The sequence below is a fragment of the Anolis sagrei genome, chromosome 6 (genome assembly GCF_037176765.1).
Source record: "Anolis sagrei isolate rAnoSag1 chromosome 6, rAnoSag1.mat, whole genome shotgun sequence".
Classification (NCBI taxonomy): Eukaryota; Metazoa; Chordata; class Lepidosauria; order Squamata; family Dactyloidae; genus Anolis; species Anolis sagrei.
The window spans coordinates 40648856-40667622 of record NC_090026.1 but is presented as its reverse complement, the minus strand read 5'-3'; the positions used below and the strand labels follow the sequence as shown (position 1 = coordinate 40667622).

The 18767-nt window shown below is 43.0% G+C and overlaps 1 protein-coding gene across 2 annotated transcripts in view; it reads left to right on the top strand.

Moving 5' to 3' along the window:
* Positions 1 to 18767, top strand: part of THRA (thyroid hormone receptor alpha) — a 219581-nt gene that overhangs the window by 128022 nt on the left and 72792 nt on the right. For both annotated transcript variants that reach the window (XM_060781050.2, XM_060781049.2), the window contains one exon: positions 14467 to 14725. In XM_060781050.2, the coding sequence (XP_060637033.1) occupies positions 14673 to 14725 (53 nt within the window). In that variant the 5' untranslated portion in view covers positions 14467 to 14672. The remainder of the gene's footprint in view (positions 1 to 14466; positions 14726 to 18767) is intronic.

Sequence of the window (18767 nt, the reverse complement as noted above, 5' to 3'; positions counted from 1 at the left end):
CTGTTAGTAATAGGTGCTTTGGGAACTGCAAATTAAACGACAAAACATTTGAATTAAAATGCCATTGTTAGGACCACAATAGCAGAACTGCAAAAAGCGACAGTGCTTGGCATATGCTACATCATCCAGTGATACATTGTTGATTTCTAGATTCTTGGAATTGTTCTTTTACTTAACTGGTTTCAAATTAAATCGCTTTGTAATTTTTGTGTGCTGTTAAATTTTAACTGTGTTTGTTTTGACTGTTGCAAGCTGCCTTGAGTCCCAAAGGAGGGAAAAGGTGGGAAAGATACAAATATAAGGCAACACCCAATAGGCTGTGGAACTGAAAGAAAAAGGGAGAATAATTTGTGATGAATAATTTTTACTTTTATCAGGTGAAACAGTACAGTCAGAAACTTGTAATTGCAAAACCAATATCAGCAGATTTACTAGGAGTCCCTGGTGACGCAATGAGTTAAACCCTTGTGCCGGCAGGACTGAAGACCAACAGGTCACAGGTTCGAATTCGGGGAGATCATGGATGAGCTCCCTCTGTCAGCTCCAGCTCCCCATGTGGGGGCATGAGAAAAGCTTCCCACACGAATGGTAAAACATCAAAACATTTTGGCATACCCTGGGCAACAGATGGCCAATTCTCTCACACCAGAAGCGACTTGTAGTTTCTCAAGTCGCTCCTGACATGAAAGAAAAGGCAGGTTCACTCATTTAGATCCAAGAAAAAGATTGTATTTCTGGATAGGTATTCTAGGCGATCCTACCGTATGGTTTTTCTGGAAGTTACCACAAAGTCACCCTGACAAACTTTTAAGTCCTCCATAGTGACTATGGTATGTTGGGGCCGGAAGTCAGAAAATTTAATAGTGTTCATTCGCATCTGCGGTTTCAGGTAAGCCTGGCCTGGATGGAAAAGTATTCCCTGCCATCTTACTAGACTGCATTTTACTGCTGGTTGTCAATATGGAAATAAACTACTGTACTTTGGGAAGTTTTATGACTGAATACTATAATTATTTTAATTTGCTCAAAAGAACTCTACTGTATTCTGTGTATATGGGTCTTCTTCATCTGTCCTTGATTTTTATCCTCCCAATAGCCCTGTAAAGTAGATTATGCTGAGAGACTGTGACAGACAGAGAGTTGGCCAGTCCATGAGTTTCATGGTTGAGTGAGATAGAAACTTGGGGTTCTTTCACACTGTGTAGTTCCAGCACCCAATGATGTTATAGACCAGGGGTCCTCAAACTAAGGCCCAGGGGCCGGATACGGCCCTTTAAGTTAATTTACCTGGCCCTCGCTCAGGGTAAAACGACTTGAAAAAATACAACAACAACAATGACAATCCCTTCTCATCAGGCCCACCCTTCCCATTGAAATACTAATAAGTTTATATTTGTTAACATTGTTCTTCATTTTAATTATTGTATTATTTTAAAGTGTTTTTTGCACTACAAATAAGATATGTGCAGTGTGCATAGGAATTCATTCGTGTTTTTTTAAAAATTATAATCCGGCCCTCCAACAGTTTGAGGGACTGTGACCTGGCCCTCTGTTTAAAAAGTTTGTGGATCCTTGTTATAGACCATGATTCCACTTTATACCATTGCTGCATCCTATGGGAACTTATGGGATCACCCTTTAGGGAGGCACTGATTGAGGATTCTCAACCAGAGATTTAGTGCTTCCCACACCAAAAACCTTGCATTTCTGAATGACAATGCCATCATGGTTATAATGGAATCATAAAGGTAAAGGTTTTCCCCTGACATTAAGTTCAGTTGTGTCCAACTCTGGGGGTTGGTGCTCATCTCCATTTCTAAGCCGACGAGCCAGCATTGTCCATAGACACCCCTAAGGTTATGTGGCCAGCATGACTGTATGGAGCGCTGTTACCTTCCTGCTGGAGCAGTACCTATTGATCTACTCACATTTGCATGTTTTCGAACTGCAAGGTTGGCAGAAGCTGGGGCTAACAGCGGGAGCTCACGCCACTCCCCAGATTCGAACGTGCGACCTTTCGGTCAGCAAGTTCAGCAGCACAGCACTTTAACCCACTACGCCACCAGAGGCTCCTTAATTATAATTAATTATACAGGAATCATAGCACTATAATTATATAGTACGAAGGCACACTACTGTGCTAGGTTGTTCTTATTAGATAACCCTGCGCTTGCACCCCATGTTTTCTCAATGCTTCCAAGAACTATTGCCAACACTCCACGCACCTTCCTTCTAGCTATTCACCTTTGAGAGTAGGACCAGCAGCCCATCCTGTACATGGGGGTACCTTTAGTTGTTTTCCCCCATCCCACTCCACCCCATAAGTGTCCCCCTCGGAGAGCTCTTCCGCCCCGTGTCCCTGTGTAACCTCTGTTCCCCGTCATGTTGTTTGCAGACCTTTCCAGGAGGGTCTAATCCTCATAGGGAGGTCACTTGAGGACACAGCTGGGCCTCCCCGTCTCTCCTCTCCCCTCACCCCCCACCCCTACCCCAATTCTTTTCCCTTCTGGGCAGGCCAGCAGGACTTCGCTGTTTTCCACGTTTCCTTTGATGATGTTACAGTCTTGGCGACAGGCCAGGGAGCTGCAGGTTTCCTTACAGCATGTTTTGCATGCGGCGCACAGGGTTGTGTGTGGCCGTGGCAGCAGGAGGGGAGGGAGAGATGGAGGGAGGGAGAAAGAGAGAAATCTGTGCTGCGACAGAGCGAGCTGCACGAGATGGTGGTGGGAGGAAAGAGGAGGGGTCCAAGTCTCATATAACAGCTTAATCGCCTCATTTTAAACTCTGCACGGAGCAAAAGAAACAAAAATCCAGGCATTGGCAAGAGCATAACCAAAGCAAGCTGGGGAAACTGAGGCAGGATTCCTACGTGTCCTGACACCTTCTGCGGAAGAGCTCTCCGAGGGGGACACTTATGGGGTGGAGTGGGGGGAGGAAAACAACTAAAGGTACCCCCCATGTACTGGATGGGCTGATGGCCCTACTCTAAAGTGGGCCTCCTCTTACTTTGAGCATCTATTTACATCTGTAATACTACATTTTTGGATGAGAGCTTCTCACATCCCCCCATCTAGTATGCGTGGGAGCATAAATCATGGAAAGGAGGGATATGGAGACTTCAAACCCTTCTTCCACTATAGAAGGGAGAGTTGAGCCCTGTCTGAAATGAGCTGGCAAAACTGGGCCACCAAGACTCCTGTGTAATGGAGGCCCCTCGGAAATTTCCAAATGAGAAATATACTAAGTGTACCAAATGTTAAGGCAGCAATTGTTGAGCCCTTCCAGGAATGATAAAAATTGCATACAGTCTGTCATGCATACACTTACTGCACAGGAGCTACACTGAATACGTGGAGGGCCCTCTTAAGTACGCATTGTGCTTGTAAGGTAAGGTAAAGGTTTTCCCCTGACATTAAGTCCACTCGTGTTCGACTCTGGAGGTTGGTGTTCATCTCCATTTCTAAGCCAAAGAGCCGGCGTTGTCCGTAGACACCTCCAAGGTCATGTGGCTGGCATGACTGCATGGAGCGCCATTACCTTCCCGCTGGAGCAGTGTTAAGGCAGCAATTGTTGAGCCCTTCCAGGAATGATAAAAATTGCATACAGTCTGTCATGCATACACTTACTGCACAGGAGCTACACTGAATACGTGGAGGGCCCTATTGAGGGCCCTACGTGGAGACCTATTGATCTATTCACATTTGCATGTTTTCAAACTGCTAGGTTGGCAGAAACTGGGGCTAACAGCGGGAGCTCACACCGCTCCCCGGATTACAACCTGCGACCTTTCAATCAGCAAGTTCAGCAGCTCAGCGGTTTAACCTGCTGCACCACTGGGGGCTCCTTGTAAGAGTTTTATATTTAAGAATGTTTCAGTGTTAAAGGGTGGAGAGAGCATGCCTTCCCCATGCACATACCTGCAAGCAAGCAATATTAAAATCAACTTGCTTGCCAATGATGAGCCCAGCACCTTAAAACTAGTACTGGGTCCCTGCCAGGTGGGGATTTTTTTTTATCCATCTTAACCTTCATTAGATTTTATGTCTCACTCATTACCATATCCTTCCTGAATGTTCCAATCTGTTTCAATTCTGGAAACAAAACAGGGTTGGATTTGGTTAACACTGGGATGTGAGACTCTTGAAGATCTCCAGGTAGAGTTAAGAAAGATTTTTACCTGGATTCCTGTAAAGCCATTTCAGGTTGTAGGGAATATGGTCTGCTTTTAAAGCAGCTCCATTGGCTACTGATTTCTTCCGGGACCAATTTAAAGTGCAGGTTATTACCTATTAAGCCCTATATGGCTTGGGTCTTGCTTATTTGCATGACCACATCTTATCAACCTTCTCAGGCCTTAAGATCAGCTGGGGAAGCCCTCCTCTTGATCCCACCTCCCTAACAAGCATGGTTGGTGGGGATGAGGAGAGACGGCCTTCTCGGTAGTGGCCCCCCAACTCTGGAATGCTCTCCCCAAGGAAATAAGGCAAGCACCAACTCTTCTAACCTTCAGGAAGGAATTGAAAACCTGGCTATTTAAGCAAGCTTTTGATAATGGCTTCCGTATTACCTAATTATCGAGCAGGACTTGAATGACAATCATAATGCTGGATGTCTTGATAACAGGAACTGACTGGTTTAAAGGATGTTTATGTTTATAATTATATTGTTTTTAGAGGGTAAATAGCTTTTGAACTGTTATTTATTAATGTTTATACTATTGTGTTCATATATCAGAAGCAAACTGAGGATACAGTTGTAATGTATTTTTTAAAAAACATGAAGTTTAAAAACTTGGCATTATACTAAATGTCCTTTGACCAGAAACTGGCCACTTGGGATGCCTCTGGTGTTGCTATAAGAAGGTCCTCCAGTGTGCATGTGGCAGGGCTCAGGTTGCATTGCAGCAGGTGGTCTGTAGTTTGGTCTTCACACTCGCATGTCATGGAATCCACTTTGTGGCCCCATTTCTTAAGGTTGGCTCTGCATTTCGTGGTGCCAGAGAGCAGTCTGTTCAGTGCCTTCCAAGTTCCCCAGTCTTCTGTGTGCCCAGGAGGGAGTCTCTCATTTGATATCAGCCATGGCTTGTGGTTCCGAGTTTTAGTCTGCCACTTTTGGACTCTCGCTTACTGAGGTGTTCCTGTGAGTATCTCTGTATATCTTAGAAAACTATTTCTTGATTTAAGGTGTTGGTATGCTGGCTGATAACTGAACAGGGGATGGGCCAGAGATGTCACTGCCTTGGTCCTTTCATTATTGACTATTACTATTATGTTATTTTAATTGTATGAAGTGATAATTGTTTTTGTTGTTTGTTGTCTATTGTTTATATTATTTTTGTATCTGTTTATTGTTGTAAGCCACCCTGAGTCCCTTCGGGGAGAGGGTGCAGGGTATAAATGTGAGTCATTATGCCCACATGCTCACACCTTGGGAAGTCTGACTTGACCATGGTAGTCCACGATTTGGTTACATCCCATATAGACTACTGCAACACGCTTTATGTGGGGCTACATTTGAAGACTGTCCGGAAGCTTCAAATAGTCCAACGAACGGCAGCCAGATTGCTAACAGGAGTGGCGCTCACGGAGCGTACAACTCCTCTGTTGCACCAGCTCCCCTGTTTGCCAGTTTGCTACTGGGCACAATTCAAAATGCTAGCTTTAGCCTATAAAGCCCTAAACGGTTCTGGCCCAACTTACATGTCCGAACGCATCTCACCATATGAACCATCTAGGACTTTAAGATCATCTGGAGAGGCCCTGCTCTCGTTACTGCCTTTGTCACAAGTACATTTGGTGGAGACGAGAGACAGGGCCTTCTTGGTGGTGGCCCCTCGGCTGTGGAACACCCTGCCTATAGATATTAGATTGGCTACCTCCCTTTTAACATTCCAGAAAAAAGTCAAAGGCTTTTTGAACAAGCATTTGCAAATGCTGAATAACTGACACAGAAAAATGGAACGACTAACAAGTAGACATTTTGAATTTATATTTTATTTTATTGATTTGTTTAGTTTTTATTATATGTTATGTTTTTAATTGTATTTACGACATTGTAAGCATTGAATTGTGCCCTGTTAACTGCCTTGAATCGCCTGCGGGCTGAGAAAGGCGGTATACAAATACAGTAAATAATAAATAAATAAAGTTTAATAATTAATAATAATTGCTGCCTCTCAGAATTTCTATTCCTAGACTATGTTGATCTGTGATTTTTCTACCAGGTAGTTCTGTACGTTGGAAGGGAAGTCGTCATTGTAATAAGATCTATAGCGAGAGCTTTGCAGGGGTAGGCTGAGCACTTAGCCATGCTTGTTTAGTTCGAAAGTGAATCCCAAAGCTTGTGGGAGATGTGGCATCATTCCAATGCACATAGATGTACTTGTGAAGAAAGACTGCTCACACTCAGCAGCTGTCATTATGCCCACATGCCAAGACTGCAACACCTGGCACCGAAATCTGCTTCTGAAGCAAAGCATTAGAACAACCGAGTTTTTGAGTCAGGTCTAACAAGTTCAATTCCGAGCTTTCACTTTAACTCAGAATATCATACCCTCTTGCGCCAATGGCTGTTTCAAAAAGTGGTCGGGAGAGAACGTGCCAAGGCCGTTCCGTGTTTGCATGGGTTGGTTTAAATGTAGGCGAGGTATAATCATGTTTGCTATCTAGCACTGAAGCCGTGCTCTAAGAAAATGAAATAAAGTGGAAAAAGGGCTCGAGATACAAACCGGTTGGGGCCACTTAAAACCAGTCTGGCAGCTTCTATGCTCCCCCCGCTCCAGCCCATTTCCTTCTGGTCTGAGGTGTGTGCGTGTCTGTATGTGTCCTTTCAGGCTGTCAGTCTGGGGAAGGCAGAACGAGAGCTGCAGCACAGCCTGGTGTCGGAGGTCCTCTTGCCGCTGGGAGATATGGGCCAAGCCGCGCCGTTTCCCTGCACACCGATTGCGCAGTCCTCTTGTGGAATTTGTTACCAACTAGGTGCGGCAGCAGCCATGGGCAAAGATCCCCCTCTCCATGTTTAAAGAAGGATTACACAAGTTCAAGGAGGAGAGCTCTGTCGGTATCTTTTTGCAGGGATCAAGGGAAGCAAACCTCCACATTCCAAAGCAGTTTACCTCTGAATAGCCAGGCATGGATCACACACACACACAAGGGAACGGTTGTGGTCTCTGTCATGCTGTATTGATGAACTTCCCAGGTTATCTGGTCTGGCTGTTGTTTGCAGGATGAAGGTAGGCAAACTTTCAGCCTGTTCTGACAAGCCATTTTTTTTGGCTAGCCTCAAGCAAACAAGCCAAGCTATGTGCTCCCACTGTGCACTGAAAGAATATTCCTTCTCAGTGTAAAATAATGGCATTCTCAGTTGTATTGTCGAAGGCTTTCACGGCCGGAATCACTGGGTTGTTGTAGGTTTTTTTCAGGCTATATGGCCATGTTCTAGAAGCATTCTCTCCTGACGTTTCACCTGCATCTATGGCAAGCATCTTCAGAGGTTGTGAGGACCTCTCTTCTGACTTTTCGCCTGCATCTATGGCAAGCATCCCCAGAGGTTGTGAGGACCTCTCTCCTGATGTTTCGCCTGCATCTATAGCAAGCATCCTAAGAGGTTGTGAGGACCTCTCTCCTGACGTTTCTCCTGCATCTATGGCAAGCATCCTAAAAGGTTGTGAGGACCTCTCTCCTGATGTTTCGCCTGCATCTATGGCAAGCATCCTCAGAGGTTGTGAGGACCTCTCTCCTGACGTTTCACCTGCATCTATGGCAAGCATCCTCAGAGGTTGTGAGGATCTCTCTCCTGACGTTTCGCCTGCATCTATGGCAAGCATCCTCAGAGGTTGTGAGGACCTCTCTCCTGACGTTTCGCCTGCATCTATGGCAAACATCATCAGAGGTTGTGAGGACCTCTCTCCTGACGTTTCGCCTGCATCTATGGCAAGCATCCTCAGAGGTTGTGAGGACCTCTCTCCTGACGTTTCGCCTGCCTCTATGGCAAGCATCCTCAGAGGTTGTGAGGTCCTCACAACCTCTAGAACAGGGGTCCTCAAAGTAAGGCTTGGGAGCCGAATGTGGCCACCCAACGGCATTTACCCAGCCCTTGCTTAGGGTCAATCTAAGTCTGTTACGACTTGAAAACACACAACAACAACAACCCTATCTCATCAGCCAAAAGCAGGCCCACACTTCCCATTGAAATACTAATAAATTTTATATTTGTTTAAATTGTTCTTCATTTTAATTATTGTATTGTTTATAAGTGGTTTTTGTAGTACAAATAAGATATGTGCAGTGTGCATAGGAATTCATTCATTTTTTTCAAATTATAATCCGACCTTCCAACAGTTTGAGGGACTGCAACCTGGCCCTCTGTTTAAAAAGTTTGAGGACCCCTGCTCTAGAACATGGCCATATTGCCCAAAAAAACCTACAATAACCCAGCATTCTCAGTTGCATACTATTCCTTACCAAAATATTTGTTTTCTTTTTCCAAAGGAAAAAAAATACAATCAGCCCGTCACATTTGTAGGTTTCACTTTTTCAGATTTGATTATTCATGGATTTCATTTACTGGTTCTGTCTATGAATGTCTAGGTCTACAGCGGAGCTTTCCCAAACTGTGTGTTGCAACATGTTAGTGTGTCGCCTGAAGGGAGGAGGTGTGTCACGCGAATATCACGAGTTACCTCTGAGTCTATGTAAAATGAGCAATAAATCATATATTCTTAAAAATATAAAAAAGCTTTTCATGACGTGTTGTGTGAGTTCCTATACATTTCGTTGTTGTGTCTGTATCTCTTATAAAGGGTTGGCTTAAACTCCTGTTTGCTGGTAAAACTGAATTATTGTGTTGCGAAATGATGCATGTCTAAAAAGTGTATCACCAACATGAAATGATTGAAAAATTCTGGTCAACAGCGTGACTTTGTGATCACATTCTGCAATAAAGTAGTGCTGGAGTACCTAGAGCAGTGCTTCTCAACCTGTGGGTCCCCAGATGTTTTGGCCTTCAGGTCCCAGCTGGTAAACTAGCTGGGATTTCTGGGAGTTGTAGGCCAAAACACCTGGGGCCCACAGGATGAGAACCACTGACCTAGAGATTTCTAGAGCAGATGCTTCTCTAGGCATTTGTAGGTCCTCCAGACTTATTCTGTGGTCAGCCGATGCAGACGTTGTCCATAGAGTGGTCCTGGAGAACCTAGAGATTCCTAGAGAAGGGTCCTTTTAGGTAAAAATAGTGTTACTTGCTTTCTTCCCATTTTGGCTAGGGTCCTACCAAGGGCAAGATGGATGGATGGTATCCTTGAAGGGCCTGACTTGACCCTGAAGGAGCTGGGGGTGGCCACGGCCAACAGGGAGCTCTGGCATGGTCCATGAGGTCACAATGAGTCAGAAGCCAGTGAACAAATAAACAGCAACCTATTCCTCTCACCCGGTGGTTCTCAACCTGTGGGTCCCCAGATGTTTTGGACTTCAACTCCCAGAAATCCTAACAGCTGCTAAACTGTCTGGGATTTCTGGGAGTAGTAGGCCAAAACATGTGGGGACCTACAAATTGAGAACCACTGGTCTAACCCTACAAAATGCAGAGGGCTGAGTGTAAATTGTTTCTCTGCACAGCTCATTTCTTCCTATATTTCAACACACAATTAAGGACCCCATGGCATTTCTGTAAATTCCTTGTTCATAATCCCAGCAGAACATAAACTGTTTCTTCTTAATAGTAATTTGTTAGGAAATCCATTGCACACACCAGGGCTCACTTAGTAGATGCTGGATTTTAATTTTGGCAGCGAGACTTTGGACTTGGCTGTTGTCTTAATGTGATTAAGTTTAAAGACCAAATCATTGCCTGGTTAAAGAAAACTATCATTTAGCAAAAGACATTGGGCAATGTAAATTTTGATAGAATAATCCCTCACACACATCTGGAGTAATGTGTGTTTGCTGTTGGACACATACACAAACATTTGTTTTCAATTAACTTATTACATGACAGGCTTCCCCTTGCGTTTGCATTGTAAAAAACATATCTAAAATTCTATTTTGCTCTCAAATAACAACAAAAGGCAAGAAGTAATTACTAGTAAGGAGTAATTACTCGTCAGCAGTCATTATGGAAAGGAGGAGCTATTTTTTATCTCCCCCCCCCCCCAGTAAATTGTCACAGGTATCTGCCAACTTCTAAGTGCAAAAATAGCTTGCATTCAGTTATCCCAGCACAGGGGAAAGAAGAGGATGAGGATGGATCTTGTTCTTCTCGGTAGGCTCATAGAATCATAGAGTTGGAAGCAACCTCATGGGCCATCCAGTCCAACCCCCTGCCAAGAAACAGGAACATTGCATTCAAAGTACCCTCAACAGATGGCCATCCAGCCTCTGTTTAAAAACCTCCAAAGAAGGAGCCTCCACCACACTCCTGGGCAGAGAGTTCCACTGCTGAACGGCTCTCACAGTCAGGAAGTTCTTCCTCATATTCAGATGGAATCTCCTTCCTTGTAGTTTGAAGTGAAGCCATTGTTCCGCGTCCTAGTGTCCAGGGAAGCAGAAAACAAGCTTGCTCCCTCCTCCCTGTGACTTCCTTTCACATACTTATACATGGCTATCATATCTCCTCTCAGCCTTCTCTTCTTCAGGCTAAACATGCCCAGCTCCTTAAGCCACTCCTCATGGGGCTTGCTCTTCAGACCCGTGATCATTTTAGTCGCCCTCCTTTGGACACATTCCAGCTTGTCAACATCTCTCTTCAATTGTGGTGCCCAGAATTGGACACAATATTCCAGGTGTGGTCTAACCAAGGCGGAATAGAGGGGTAGCATTACTTCTCTGGATCTAGACACTATACTCCTATTGATGCAGGCCAAAATCCCATTGGCTTTTTTTGCCACCACTTCACATTGTTGGCTCATGTTTAACTTGTTGTCCACGAGGACTCCAAGGTCTTTTTCACACATACTGCTCTCAAGCCAGGCATTGTCCCCCATTCTGTGTCTTTGCATTTCGTTTTGCCTGCCAAAGTGGAATATCTTGTATTTGTCCTTGTTGAACTTCATTTTGTTAGTTTTGGCCCATCTCTCTAATCTGTCAAGATCATTTTGAATTCTGCTCCTGTCCTCTGGAGTATTGGCTATCCCTCCCAATTTGGTGTCATCTGCAAACTTGATTATCATGCCTTGTAACCCTTCATCTAAGTCATTAATAAAGATATTGAACAGGACCGGGCCCAGGACAGAACCCTGCTGATGGCACTCCACTCGTCACTTCTTTCCAGGATGAAGAGGAAGCATTGGTGAGCACCCTCTGGGTTCGTCCATTTAACCAATTACAGATCCACCTCACCATAGTTTTGCCTAGCCCACATTGGACTAGTTTGTTTGCCAGAAGGTCATGAGGGACCTTGTCGAAGGCCTTACTGAAATCCAGGTACGCTACATCCACGGCATTCCCCGCATCTACCCAGCTTGTAACTCTATCGAGTTACAAGCAAAAGCAAACTGCAGCAACTGCTCCTAACTCATGTATTCCTCCTCATTAATACAATTTTTCCGCCTTGACTTCACTGTAATGTTACTTGCCTTTGAGTGTCCTGGTTTTCAGTTGTGAAATATTGACAGGTGTGCAAGTGACCGTATTAGTTGTAAAACATTCTTCACAGTTCTAGATCCCAGGAATCCATTTTAGCAACCATATAAATTAGATTGCCTTTGCGGCTATCCTCCTCCTCCTCTTTTGACTGTTTGTTTGTGTGTGTCTTCAAGTTGGCTGTCAACTATTGTAAGTGTTTTCTTAGACAAGGAAGACTCAGAGGTGGTTTGGCCAGTTCCTTCCTCTAAAATATAGCCTACAGCACCTAGCATTTTTTTGGCAGTCTCCCATCTAAATATTAAGCAGGGCTGACCCAGCTTGTCTTCCAAGATCAGATGGTATCTGATTCCTTTGGGGTATTTTGGCTCAAAAATGACTTGTGGGCTCAAACATTGCACAGATGAAGATCTGAACATTATGGAAAAGTGGTATAAGGATGAGAGAAAGTGGCTTCCAAAAAGCTTATGGTGAGCTTACAATGCAAGTAATATTTGAAGCCAAGACTATCTTGTTTACAATATGCATGCCTAGCTATTACTTGATGCTTATTCTCAACAGGCAGGCTTTCGGCAACAGGTTAAGATAATGGATAGGTGTGTACCTTTTTATTATTGTTGTTGTTGTTACTTCCACTAATAGTAGTAATACTGATACCACTGATACGTTTTTTCAGCTGTTTTAATTCACTTTTATTCTAACCGTTTGTTTAGTCGTACTGTCTTTTAATTTGTACTTGTTAAATCATGTTGTATGCTACCTCTGGTCCCCATGCACAGATTGTTTAGTAAGATATTATTTAGTTACATAGTCAGATGGATAAATGTAGATTAGGTTAGCATTAAAGAAGTATTGTGCACAGGATCAAATAGCGAGAATTTGATACACACAGAATATCAAATTCTTGGCATTTATTCTTTGGGAAGGATTAATTTTATAGTATCTTAAGGGAAATGAGTAGGACCTTACCTAGATGTGTTTATCAACATTAGGAAGGGATATGGAACTGAATCAAGATGACTGATATTCTTTATTACATTTCCATGGTTTATCTAATTGCATTTGGGAATTGCTGAGGGGAAGACATTCTGTGCATGGACAAAGGCACTGTCTGGAAGACTTCAGTGGCATATACGTCTGCTTGCTTCTCCCCAGCGACTGCAACTCCTTGCCCTATATTACAGCAGTGACGAAACGTTTCCCTCCTCCTTAATTCCATCATTACTCTAGTCATTGACCGATTATGTGCATTTGAGGTGCAGGATCAATTAGGCAAAGTAAACAGGCATATATTAAAATGTACTTAATTTGTTCAATCCATTCTGTATAGTTTGATGTTGTTGTGGAGCCTCAGGAAGAAGAAGAAGGGTTTCAGATTCCTGAACATGTTCCTGTTGTTGATACTGAAAACGAGGAGTTTCAGTTTCCCATGGCAAGGGATGTCTTGGAAAATGTTTCTGATCTTAGTGAAACTTCCCAGGTGCAGGTGGAGGAGGCGAGCTCTCAGTCTGCCAATTCTCAGGCTGCTGATTCTCAGGGTAATGAGCTATCCGACCTTGAAGGCTCTGCAGATTTAGATAGGGAGAATTGCTTGCAATTCAGGGTTCGCCGCAGTGCGAGGCTTGCTAACAAGAGAGAAGTCTGAGGTCAAAGGAATGCGTTCATGCTGGGAAAGTATATTAAACGAGCTGTTTGAAGTCAACTCTTTGTCAGTGCAACTTCTGCAAACACCCTGGTAACTTCTCTGGATTGACCTGGCTTTGGGGCAATGCTTTTAGGTCTTGACTCCTTGGGACTCTGCTATGCTGCCATGGAATCTTGTTTGGATTATGCTTCATGTTGTTTGCCATTGAACTTTAGAAACTTTGCCTTCGCATTTAAAACTCTGCTTTTGCCCTTAAACTTTTGAAACCTTACTTTTATGTTAAAGATTTTGCTCTTTCTTTAATAAACTACAAAACCTTCAGCCTTGGTGTGGTGTGGTGTTCTGAGCAAGGTGAATCTATCCTGAGTTGCGACAGATGTCTTGTACAAAAACCAGGGACTATAGTGTAGATGATGCTGGGGAAAATGGAAGGAAAAAAGAGGGGCCAATCAAGGGCAAGATGGATGGATGGTACCCTTGAAGTGACTGGCTTGACTCTGAAGGAGCTGGGGCTGGTGACAGCCGACAGGGAGCTCTGGCATGGGCTGGTCCATGAGGTCACAAAGAGTTGGAAGTGACTGAACAAATAAACAACAACAATGGTGTGGATGAGAGAATAACTCACAACTTCAGAGGTCAAATATAATTTACTAAAATTGGCCTTCACCTATTATGCATTCATAGGTTCCACCACCAACATTAAAAAAGGCTTTTACTTAGCAATTTTCAAAAAGCAGACCTTGATTTTACTAATTTATGTAACAGATACCATTTTACTATGACTCTGTATATAATGGGATTCATTATATGGTATCCATAGAGGGTCCTGGAACCCAACCCAAGTAAATACAAAGGGTCCACTGTATATTAGGGTTGTGGTAGGACACAGTGAAATATAGACCTTTTCCCACTGTTTCAGGTTCTGAAGTCTAAATGTTAGAAAAATACTTGTTTTGGTCTTCAGCAGTGGTTCTCAACTTGTAGATCCCCAGGTGTTTTGGCCTACAACTCCCAGAAATTCCAGCCAGTTTACCAGCTGTTAGGATTTCTGGGAGTTGAAGGCCAAAACATCTGGAGATCCACAGATTGAGAACCACTGGTCTTCAGCTCCCAGAAACCAGTGACCACGCTGATAATGTGGTTCCAAAAACTTAAGAATTATCAGCATTGCTACAGAGAGGGAAAGGATAACAATGAAAGCATGAATAACAACAAAACTCATCATCTTACTTCTCTTCTTTTTAGGGTTTCGTCCCTGTGTTTCCACCCCAGGATGGTTGCTGTTTGCCAACACTGAAAGAGGCACAATGGGGCTCACTTCCTAGCTCTGTTTAAGAGCCCCCTCCCTCCAAATCCCAACCCGCATCTGTCGTGGCGACCGTGGAGTGTCGCCTCTGGGGGCGGAGCCCACCTCGGTCTCTCCTTATTGGGTCTGGATGGAATTGCGGTGAATGGAACAGAAGCCCAGCACGGTGGAGTGCCTGTCGGAGCCAGAGGACACCCGGTAAGACCAGCAATCAGATGGCAAACATTAGTGCATTGTAAAGTTTGAAAACAAACTCCACCATTGTGTTACGCATTTTCTATTACCAATCAAAATGTGCAAACTCTTCAGTTCACACAAAACTTTCCTTCATTTCCATCACAACCAAGTCTGGTGAAGCATGCCAAGGAAATGCTTTTATTGCATTTGGCTTGGGTCTAACAGAGGTATTATCCAACTGTGGATTTTGTTTTGATTTGTGGACCATCATAACTAATGTTGCGTTGTACAGTAGAGTCTTGCTTATTCCACCTTCACTTATCCGACATTCCCTCTTATCCGACACTCTTTTCCAACCAACCCCCCCTTTTCCTCCAGCATTTTCCCTTCAATTAAAGGAACACTCCCCAACTCTCTCCATTCCCAATAAGTGAAAAAAGCAAGACGAGGAGGAGGAAGAGGGGGGAAAGGGGGCAGGACCAGAAGCGGAAGCGTCCTCCCTCCTTCCCTCTGTGATTTCCACGCTCCTCTTCCACATCTGGGCCACTCTATCCCCGAAGCATTGCCTTGCTTTAACGCTTTGAGTCCCTGTTGATAGTATTCTAGGTATCTAGTGCCATGTCGGACGGGTAACAGACTCCATCTTATCCGACATGTTCGTTTATCCGACATTCTGCCGGCCCGGTTATGTCGGATAAGCAAGACTCTACTGTATTTATTGAAAATGCTGAACTGCCTCTTTTGTTTACCTCAACTGGATTCTTTCATTACTGTTTTGGGACCTGCATATAGGTCTAGAAATGCCATTTGGGGCAAACTCTGCTTTAGGAACATCCATGTTAGGAGCAATGTGACCAATGAAGCAGGACTTGCATTAAATGTTGCGGTGTCTTCTTACCCACAATGGAGATAGCTACTACCAAGAGTTGGTCCTCTATATCAATAGATTCTGTATCCACAGATTCAAACATCCATAGCTTAAAAATATTTGTTTACATCTAAAACGTAACCTTGATGATGTCATTTTTAGTAAGAGGTATTATTTGACAAGACTATTGTATATAGTGGAAATTTAACCTGTCCTGGAGTGAAACCCTAGCAGATATCAACATTCTGGTTTACTATAGCATGCTATCTGCTGGAATTGTAAGAGTGAGGCCAGTTCATTCTCCTCCTAATCTAACAATTTCTATGTCTTCCTTACTAAGCAGCACTCAGTATTTTCTGTTTCTTGAGAGTAAGTCTGTCCCTTGGGATGAGTATTTGCCACCTTTGAAGTTTCATTTTGTAGAAAGGAAGACAAAATAGAGACTATATGCACTCATACATAGTTGGTTTTACTTCTGCAAAACTGAGGTTCTTCTCAGTAATTGATTCCTCCTTCCTCTTTTAGAGAGATTAATGGACTGGGACAGTTTTAAAACTAAAGTGCAAGATGTAAATTCCTTTCTTCTGTGTTCATACTACACAAGATTCAAATTAGGTAATGCATTTAGCACCTTAAAAATAATCACTTTCCTCCTCTTTCCCCCTCCTTCTAAAAACAAGTAAGTCTTGAAATGGAAAGGCATCCCTCTTCTACATACTCTCTTTCTCTTCTACTCTTTGTTCTTACTATGTCTCTTCCCTTTGGCCGAGGAGTTGATAATGGTGGTGATAGTGATAATAATAAGAAATTCCAAATGGAAAGTTGAAATATATGAATGCAATTACCATAGATAGGATTGCAATAGCACAATTACAAAATGTTGCTTATATTGTTCTACATTACCCAGCAATACCTCAGTATTTCCAATTTTTAAAATAATAATAATATTTTTTAAAAAACTGCGAAGACTCTGGCACAAGCCAATAAAGGTGGTCCCAGTGGTGATCGGCACACTGGGTGCAGTTCCTAAAGACCTTGGCATGCACTTAAACACAATCGGCAATGACAAAATTGCCATCTGTTAGCTGCAAAAGGCCACCTTACTGGGATATGCACGCATTATTTGCCAATACATCACACAGTCCTAGACACTTAGGAAGTGTCCGACATGTGATCCAATACAACAGCCAGCATAGTGATCTTGTTTGCTGTGTACTTACCTTGTTATGTTTCTAATAATAATAATAATCATAATCATAATCATAATAATCATAATAATCATAATAATACATCACACAGTCCTAGGCACTTGGGAAGTGTTCAACTTGTGATTTTGTGATACGAAATCCAGCATATAGATCTCGTTTGCTGTGACATACTGTGCTTTTGTGTCAATAATACATTTTATTTGTTACCTACGTCTCCTTATGGCCTGAGGAGGAGTACAACATGGTTAAAACAGATAGACAAATACAACACCATTAAAATGCTTATAGAAAGATAAAGGTTTCCCTTGACATTAAGTCTAGTCGTGTCCGACTCTGGGACATGATGTCATTTCCATTTCTAAGCCAAAGAGCTGGCGTTGTCCTTAGACATCTCCTAGGTCATGTGGCTGGCATGACTGCATGGAGCACCGTTACCTTCCTGCAGAAGCGGTACCTATTGATCTACTCACACTTTCATGTTTTTGAACTGCTAGGTTGGGAGAAGCTGGGCCTAACAGTGGGAACTCACCCCACTCCCCAGATTTGAACCACCAAACTTTTGGTCAGCAAGTTCAGCAGCTCAGCAGTTTAACCTGCTGCACCAACAGGGGTTAAATTTTTGTTTCAAAATACAAAACAAACAAACAAACTCCCAATACCAATAAAAGAATTCCAATTCACCGATGATCCCAAACTCCAGATGGTTGTATATGATACACTGTGAAACTCATATATAGATGTCATGGTGGTGGTGGTGATGATGGCTTAGGACGTTATCACACAAGACTGATAAAATACAATTGGCTGGAGATTATCACACAGCATCATGTCTGTCCAGTAGTTGGATTGCACTTGAATCATGATAGGATAATCTCTTTTCATTGCAGGAAAAAAAATCTTTCAATGAATCCAATGTTTTAGTTGTTCCGCCATTATTTCTTGTGTGATAGTTTCCTTCAAGTTCTGATATTGCAAAGTAGAGAAAGTTTTTGCATAAAATACTGAAACTATCTTGCAGTAATTCTCTTGAGAATTCTCCCTGAACTACAAGTCCCCATAAAATGCACACACAGCATCATAGTACCATATGTAATCACAGTGCCATAATATTGTGTGATGGTGTAACTGTCCCATGTATATTAACTGGATCATGCACTATCCAACGATGTGCCTTACTCTTTCCTCTGACTAAATGCAGCAAAATAGCTCAGTCACACAAAAATCAAGGTGTGGTAGTGAACAGTTCACTCTCTTAAATACTATAAAAATTCATTTTGGGGTGTACATGCATTGCGATTTTAGGTTTACATTTGTCTCCCCTTTAAATTTAAAATGTGGCTTGGAAACTTGAGGTTTGAGTAAGACTCAATGACATGCTCTCTTGCATCCTTTTCCGCAGCGTATTGCTGCTGCTTCTCCAGAAAGTGGTTTGCTGTTTATTTAAATTGGTTTCATCCAAGTAAATCAAGAGACACACTTCTCACAAGGGACTTTCCCTGTGCTGCTGGATTCTTGTGAGCCTATAACCTCTTTTGATGTTGTACCAAGTGTGTGTACTGAATGTGTGAGTGGGAGCTAACATGTGGCTGGAGCTGCCAAATGTGTCTTTCTACTTACGCAAAGCAAGGCGTGAGTCAGGATGCAAAGATGTGTGCAAGAGGAACAGGATCCATAGCAAAAGGCTAGGATACCTTATTCTACATTCATGCGATTGGTAGATCTCACTGTTACATTTGAATGAACAATGGCAGCCTTACTCATCTCTTCTTCGTGAGTAAGATACGAGGAGTTGGATGAAAAGTAATGCCTCCACCTTCGTAACTCCTCTACAGATGGCAGTACTTGTATGCAGCATGTACTGACTTGTTCAGTAGACTCTCCTCTACAGTTCCATTTTGGCAGGAAGCCTTAGCATTGAACGGTTGTGTTGTTAAAGTGCGAAGTATGAAACCCTGCACAGATGGTTGGTCAATGCAACTTAAGCAAC